The sequence below is a fragment of the Myotis davidii genome, unplaced genomic scaffold (assembly GCF_000327345.1).
Source record: "Myotis davidii unplaced genomic scaffold, ASM32734v1 scaffold394, whole genome shotgun sequence".
NCBI lineage: Eukaryota > Metazoa > Chordata > Mammalia > Chiroptera > Vespertilionidae > Myotis > Myotis davidii.
This window is the reverse complement of record NW_006287548.1, coordinates 2041197-2049737: the sequence shown is the minus strand read 5'-3', so window position 1 is coordinate 2049737 and position 8541 is coordinate 2041197. Positions and strand designations below refer to the sequence as shown.

The window sequence follows — 8541 nt, the reverse complement described above, 5'->3', positions numbered from 1 at the left end:
CCCCCCCCCCCCCCCCCCTCGCCAGCTCACGCATTCTCACACTCCCAACTCACTGGACTCCCTGAGTGGCTGCACTGTGATGCCCCTTTGGAAAGGTTTCCTCTTTGTCATGTGCGCTGAGAGCAGACTAAAATTATTCCTCATCTCACAGATAAGAGCGCCGACCTTTGAGAACTGTGTCTCATTTTCAGGGTGTCCAGTTACGGCCTCGGTGGATCGCGTTAGGCCGGAGTCGCTGGACGGGCTTTTCCCACGCAGTTCTCGCTCCCGTTCCCGCACCGCGCCCCTGCCTCTCACAGACATTTGCTTATTGCCTAAAGAACACGGTCAGATTCTAACTCAGGCAAAGGACGCCTTCCCAGGTTCACATTTCTCGCCTGCTTTTTGACACCCACATGGAGCTCCGAGGTGAAGGTCGGCCTGCCCTTCCTCGTGGGGACCTGTGAGCCCAGGGATTTACTGTTGTATTGTCTCTAAGCTGGGTGGAGGGTGTTCAATACCACTTTTATAGCAATGGCTTAAGATTTCCATTCCGCATCCAATATTCTTGCTGACATGTTCCATTGCAATGATATACTATTCTCTTCCCCTAAAAAGTAACCCACAAGTGTTTCAATTATTAGCACAGTTGTGAAGATGGCACTGCGGCTGCAGCAAATGGCACCGAGGCAAAATTACAACATATTCCCTATCTCAGAGCCAGACTTCTAGCTCGTGTAGACTGAAAGGAAGACTTTACTTGTGGGGGAGTGGGTGACAGAGACCCGCTGGGGAGGTACCTGGGCAAGGATGCGTACTGCCTCTCCATCCCCTCAAAGCGGAGGTTGTGCGCATTCCCATCTGGACCCTTTCCAGACACCTGTGGAGAGAAGAGTAATTAGAGATGAAGATCCATTATACACCCCGGTTACTGACAATGCATCTCAGAATTATAATCAGTGCACAAATGCTGCCGCCGCCTGCCAAAATCCACCCCGGGAAAGCAGCAGGGGCTCGGTGTCGCTGTGCGCACTGACGATCAAACCACAAGCACGGCATTTAACAACAAAGTCACTTCTTTCCAAAAAGGGACATTGTCAAACTGACTCCTTCCTGTCACCGTGCCAGGGGTAACCTGTAGGCTGTAAGAACACTTTTAAAAGCAAAAAAGAAAACTAGGCTTTCATTTCTATAACAGCTTTAGACGTCCAAAAAATTGAGTAGTACAGAGTTCCCACAGACCCAGTTTCCCTGTTACTAACACGCCAGATTAAAATACAATTGATGAATCAATATTGATACATTATCGTTAACTACAGCCCGCAGCTTGTTCAGATTTTACCTAATGCCTTTTCCTGTTCCAGGATCCCATATTACATTTAGTCATCATGTCTCCTTAGGCTCTTATTGGCTGTGACAGGGACTGTATTGTGCAAAGCACCTTGTCAATGACACCCTTCTTTACCAGCAGGTGCTGGTGACAGCCAGCTGTGTGCTCCACGGCTTCCATGAAGCCCGCTTCCCTCTCACTTAGTCCCCTCGCTTATGGGCAACCACAGGGAAGCGATTAACTGTTTTCTAGCTAGGGCTGGTCTTTATTGCTTTTCCTCCTTTCCTATGTATTCCTGTGTTCGCCTCTCTCCGGGCCTCTTCTATCAGCCTCTGAAACTCTGAAGGGCAGGAACTGTCCTGGTAGTTTCTCAATAAAGTTTGCTAGTTCCATGAATCTAAAGACTTCCTATATTCCTTCCGTACCCACTATACCAACTAAAAGCAGGATGGACACTTACAGGGATGTCAAAGTACCTGTTGCCCTGGCCAGTGTGGCTCAGTTGATTGGGCGTCATCCTGTGCACCGAAAGGCTGCCAGTTCGATTCCCGCCCTATCGGTTCACTTTCACATTGATGTTCTCTCTCTCTTTCTCTCTAAAAATATTAATTTAAAAAAATCTAAAAGTACTTGTTAAGTGGCCAGTTCCTCACTTGTTCATGTGGCTTTGTGGGCCACTCATGTGCTTGTCCTTGTGGGAGGTCGCCTTTGCATAATGGGCATGAAAGGGGTAAATAGAGGACCTGGGCTGTTATTTTGGGGGGAAGGGAAAGTTTGCTATGAAACACAGGAAGTGGTGGTGTCCAGGTCAGTAGGAGAACTTTTTGTAGGTGGTACTGCACCTGGAAGTTATTTTCTTCCTTTCCAATGTCCTAGCTCTCTATAACACCAGCATCCCAGTGTGGGCGGTGTGTGTAGGGAGGGTTTGTTGGGGAGGTGATGCAAAGCAAGTGTAGACACTCAGGTAGAGTAGGAAAGACTATTCCTGGTGTTGATTTATTACAGGAGGCCCTTCAGAGTGGATCCTACAAAACCTCTTCATAGTTCACCAACACCTAGAACAGGTGTGGCTGGACTTACCTGAGAGGACACCTACCCAACAAGCTCCCTAGATTACAAGAACTGCAGAGAGAGGGTTTAACATGGACCTTTCTAACGAAGGCCAGAGGCAAGGACAGAGGTCTCGAACAGACAGGGGAGAAGTAAATGGCACAGAAAAAGCAGCAAAGGATAGAAGTGTTGTCGCCAGCCACTCCCAACTAAGGTTTCCTTTGTTTTCAACTTATTTTTTTTTTAATGGAGGATGAATTAACATAAATATAAAAACTATGTTAAAGATGATTACTATAATTGTGGTTGTTGGAAAGATTATGCTTATGTCTCCCTAGTGTGGCTGTAGACATTTACAACTGATCTTTTTCTTGGGGCCACAAAATTCCCCGTTGATACTTTTAGCAAAAATATCCAGAATGGGCCAGCCTGATGATGACAGTCAGCATTCTGATGTCTCCAGGAGGTATCACCCCCCCCACCCCCCCTGCCGCCCAGGCATCTGTTGAGCTACCAGCATACTAGATCCTATAAAGCACAGGGTGATCCATATCCTGAAGGAACTTTCGGTCTTTTTGGGAAAACAAGCACCAGAAATGAAATAATTAAAGGATGCTGTAGGACCCTCTATGGTCCAGGCCCATTCAGGATGCGACTAAAAGTAGCACAGATGACACTTGAAGGTGTTAGGAAAAAAATCATGAAAGTAGAAGAACATGAGTTAGGCTTCAAAAGATGGATGCCATTCTTTACATAAAAAAATATTGTTCTTTATCAATTGTGTATATATTTAATGTATGTCTCTATTAAAGTCACAACATCTTTAGGGCAATCATTCAGTTAGAGATTACTGAGCACCTACTGCATCCTAATGCCACGCGAGGCGTTATGTTCAAAGCGAGAGGCAGGGGCTGGCTCTCCTCGTTGCTTTGAATGCAGAGGAGACAGGCCTGCGAATGATTACGATACAGTGAGATCACCGCTAGCATGTCAGTCAGAGGAAGGAGGCAGCGGGGGTCTGAAGGACCAGACACCAGAGCCCACCTGGGAGAGTTGAAGACAGCTTCCTCGGGTGCTGAAGCCTCCTCTAAACCTTGAATATGAAGGAGAAAGAGTTTTGTAGGGGAGAAGGGTGTAGTAGTAGCAGGAAAAGGCATTCTAAGTAGCGGGAACAAAAAGTGCAACAACAAGGAGGCTTAAAAAAGGAATGTCAAGCTTTTGGTTAAGGAAGAAACAGATGCTATGAGGAAAAGGATGTTAGTCACAGCCAACATTGAGATCTGTGACCCATTTTGAGTTGCTTTTGTGGAAGGTATAGGTCTTTGCGCACATAATTTTATTTATTTTTGCATGAGGCTATCCAGTTGTTCCAGCACCATTTGCTGAAATGACTATCCTTGCTCTATTGTGTGGCCTTGGCTCCCTTGTCAAAGATAATGTGGTGATATTTATGTGGGTCTATTTCTGGATTCTCTACTCTGTTTTGTTGATTTCTTTGTCTATTCTTTCACCAAGAGCAAACAGTCTTGGTTATTGCAGCTTAATAGAAGTCTTTCGTTGGGTAGTGTCAGTCCTCCAACATGGCTCTTCTCTATCAATAGTGTTGGCTATTCTGGGTCTTTTTCCTCTCCACGTAAACTTTACAATTAGTTTGTCTAGATCCACAATAGAACTTGCTGGGATTCTGACTGAGATTGCATTGAATCTGTGGAACAAGTTAGGACTAACTGACACCTTGACAATAATGAGTCTTCTTATCCAAGAACATGGACTATTTCTCCATTTATCTAGTTCATCTTCTATTATTACAATTTAACATTTATTTGGCACGTATTGAGTGTCAAGCACAAGACTAAGTTTATTTACTTATTAATTTTTTGCATTAGCCCATTCAATGCTCTGTATAACTCAATGGTTGCCTCATTTATCAGTTGAGAAAACTGAGCAGTTGCCCAAGGTCATGCTATGAGTACCTGGAATATCTGAGAGAAGGATCAGGTCTTTCTGTCCCCAGAGTCCAAACTCTGGAGATACAGACATAGACCAGGTCTTAAAGGAGCACATGCCATGCCAAGGGACCTGATTTTACATTTAGGTGAGAGTGAAACCTTTGCGGAGTGCAACATGATAACTAATAGGCCATAGCTATAGGTTAGAGAGGTTATGCTTGCCATAATGTGGAGTCTAGTGCAGTCTGAGCCAGAGATAATAAAGGCTTAAATTAGGGGATATTCAAAAGGATGGAGAAAAGGGAGTGACATAAGGATGCTAAGGTGGTAAGTTCGATAGAGCTGACATAGGATTAATGGGAAGGATGTGTGTGGAATGATGCCCAATGAGGGGGGTTTGATAACTGTCACCACGACAAACTAAAGGAAGAACAAATGCAGGGGCCTGAGTGTTCTTACCTTGCTATGGGTTCGGCTGGAAGATTTTTTTTAAAAAATATACTTTATTGATTTTTTACAGAGAGGAAGGGAGAAGGATATAGAGTTAGAAACACCGATGAGAGAGAAACACCGATCAGCTGCCTCCTGCACAACCCCCCCCCCCCCCCACTGGGGATGTGCCCGCAACCAAGGTGCATGCCCGTGACCGCAATTGAACCCGGGACCCTTCAGTCCACAGGCCGACACTCCATCCACTGGGCCAAACCAGCTAGGGCTCAGCTGGAAGATTTTTGAAGGCAATACTTAGATATATTGAACTTGAGTTGGGACCTCTGATGGAGATGTCTGATAGGTTATTGAGTATAAAGTTTGCAACTTAGAAGAGAAGTCTAGTCTAGAGATGTAGACCTGGGAACCATTTAGCCTATAAATGGTCCCTAGAAGAAAATATATGCAATGAAAATAGAAAATACCAATAATTCTCTTAGAAAAACTATCACTTAAGGGGCAGGCCAAAAAAAGTTGAACACAGGAGGGAGGTTGATAAAGTGTAGTTGGTCTGGATGAGAACTAGGAAAGAGAGTTATCATAGAACTCAAGAGGAAAGAACTCCATGAAGGAGGGAATGGTCCACAGTGAAAAGTATTCAAGAGCTTATTCAGTAAGACAAGGTCTCTGATGTATATGGAGTGTTGGCGTGCTGTACCAAACCCTCCATCCTTGAAGAGTGTAATCTGAATTGCAGCACCTAGAAAGATAAAGACTACCTTTCCCAGAATCCCCTTGCCATCAGTGTACTGGGCATAATTTAAGTTAGACCATACCACTTGGGAAATAGAATTGAGGCAGTAGCTACACCACCCTGTTATTCTGGCAGGAGTGACTAAAGGTGTGTGTGGTTGTCCTGTAGTTGTTTTGGCAGTTGTACCAAATATCGCTAGCTTCTGGGGTGGAGCGCTAGCTTTGGGGTTGGTGGCACCAAAGGTGTGGCTTCCTGTATGGAGCAGCAGCAGTCTGGTTATGTAAGGTGGCTTGGGAAATGATACCTGAAAGCTTACCCAGGAATTTGTTCCTTTAGCCTTCCTAGTTTTCTGTAAGCCCATTAATACAGTGCAATAAATTTGTTTCTACTTAAACTAGCTAGAGTGGATTTTGTTCTTTGCAACTGAACAGTGACTAATAATGTCTGCAACCATGTATGTTAGAATTGGCAATGAAATAGTGATTGGTGCTTTATTGAGAGTGATTTCGGTGTATTGATGGGGAGAAAAGGCCAGACTCTATGGTGCTGAAAATCTTTATTGTTTTCGAAAAAATAAACAACCACTGGTTGTAGTGTCTTATGCTCTCATGCTCAGAAAATGAGATGAATACTTTTAAGTAAATAAGCATTTGTTAGTGTCTCCTAAGTAGAGTGACATGCTAAGTCCTATAAGACAGAGAGGAGAGAAAGTCCTTCCTCCAAGGTACACACTGTTAGCTGGTGGAAATGATGGGAATAAATTTGTGATCCATTATTTAAAAAACAGATTTAATTGTTTTTTTCTCCCTAAATAATTATTATGGAAAACCACCCCAAAATGACCTCTGTTAACTTTTATAAATAGATACTTATTTTAATGGTGCCTAGAGTTTTCCCCCAACTATGTATAACTGGCATTTTCCTGTGCTGTTAGATATATTTCACAAACATGAATTATCACGGCTATCTAATATCCCATTGGTGGATAGAGCATAATTGATCTAATCCCCTCCAGTAATTTGATCATTGTTAATACCCCGATCAGAAATGGTGGCGATGAAGATTGTTGTGCTGGGTACAAAGGTTCTTGCAAAGAGCTGTGAACGGAGGGTAGGAAAGCACAGGCAGGATGCTGCCTGAGAGGAACGAATTAAGAGTTGTCAGTGGGTCCCAAGGAAACCAGGCCACTTCAGGAGGGAGTGAGGGAGAGAGCACAGGCGCAGGCACTCGCAAGCTCATTCCCCATCTTGCTCTGTGTGCAACAAGGCTCAGAAATGTTCCTGCTCGAAGAACTCCTTATTAGGTCATTTCCCTCATCACACACACAAAAATAAGGTCAGTGGCTTTGATCCAATTAAGTTTTTTTTTTTTAAGAAGCTCTTTATTTCACTTGGTATTGTGCAGTATTTTTTTTTAAATTAATGACCTACATATACGTCTGATAGAAACAATTTTGACTTAAGCCATAACAGAAACCTAGTCTTTTCCACAACACTGTCATGTTAGAACTTAGGCTTGGCTTGAACTTCAGAGAGCTTATTCAGAACAGCTTAGAAAGCTCATCTGCGGGGTGTGCTTTGCACATAGCAGGCCACCTCCTCTGGCTGGATTAGGACAGCCCTGGACAGACGAGAGGTGGTGGGTTTGGCATTTGGGAGGAATGCAGAATGAAGATGCTTTTAGTCCATGGGAGTTCTCCCAATTCCATTCCCTCAATGCCTGCTGTCGTCTGGGGCATTAAGAGGCTTGTTAAAATAAAGCGATTCGTCTTGTTTCTACAAAAGCAAGGGACTTGCTGCTTACAGTTAGAGTTTCTTAAATTAGTATGTATTTCTCGCCTGGCATTGCTAGAATCAGCAGTTTCACAGAGCAACGTACTAAAGAGGCCACTTAACCCCCCCGTACTTCCCCAGTTTCAGATTAATGGCAGAGGGGAAGATTTAATACACTTTCAAACATTTTTTCACAATTCACTAAAAATAAAAGAATAAATCACACAAAAATTTCTGTAAATGTCTGATGATAAAAAGTGGAAACAATTCAAAATTAACATGTTTCCCAGTTCCTATGGGTAAGGACACATTTTTGCCAGTGCTATAATTTATGTCCCATAAGTCAATTTTCTTGAGGAAATTTAAAAGCTGCTATGAGGGGAAGGCTGGGCAGCGTTGCAATGCAGCTTATTTACCTACATACAACGTTCTCATTACAAATGTCTTGCTCAGACCCATTACAAAATAGGAGTTTCATGCTGCCAGACACATCATAAGATTAAGATGCAAAGCATAAGAATTTAGATGCAGTTTTAGGAAATATGCTTTTCATTTCAAGTTGGTATCCTGACAGATACTTTTGAGCAGTTTCCAGAGGCTTTCTTTTAATTACATGGCTCTTACGTGGCCACAGGTCTGGCTGGAAGATTTCTGAAGGAAACAACATGATGAAAACGTCTAAAAAGTTATGAACTTGGCTTTGAGCATCTTCTAATACTAAGACATTCTGCTAGAATGCTACATACTTGGAGGGAAACTAAATTCCATTTGGACAAAAAGAAATGAAAGAAACTGGGTTAATTCTCATTGGTAATGTGAAGTACATTAGTCTTGAGATGTATTTGCAGATATGCCACCCAGACCAGCAAAAGTACAGAAGTACACATACTCATTCTATAACCATTTTTGTTCTGAAGTGTTTGTTTTCTCTAATTTCAGTAATTTTGTCAAATAACTGGGTATTCAGCTTATAGACTAGCTTAGAACATCTGATAGTTTAGAAAATACAGCAAATAAAAATATTTTAAAAATAACTCTTGGGTAAGCCTTTTCACCATTCTGTGCCTGCATTTCTTCCCCTGTAAAATGTTGGAGTTAAAATATTGGAGTTGAGCCCTAACCGGTTTGGCTCAGTGGATAGAGCATCAGCCTGTGGACTCAAGGGTCCCAGGTTCGTTTCCGGTCAAGAGCATGTACCTGGGTTGCGGGCACATCCCCAGTAGGGGGTGTGAAGGAGGCAGCTGATTGATTTTTCTAACTCCCTACCCTCTCCCTTTC

The 8541-nt window shown here is 43.2% G+C and overlaps 1 protein-coding gene across 1 annotated transcript in view; it reads right to left on the bottom strand.

The window, feature by feature from the left end:
• PARD3B (par-3 family cell polarity regulator beta) overlaps window positions 1-8541 on the bottom strand; it is an 838084-nt gene that overhangs the window by 52582 nt on the left and 776961 nt on the right. Inside the window, exon 22 of the mRNA XM_006759450.2 lies at window positions 780-859. Within this exon, the coding sequence (XP_006759513.1) occupies window positions 780-859 (80 nt within the window). The remainder of the gene's footprint in view (window positions 1-779; window positions 860-8541) is intronic.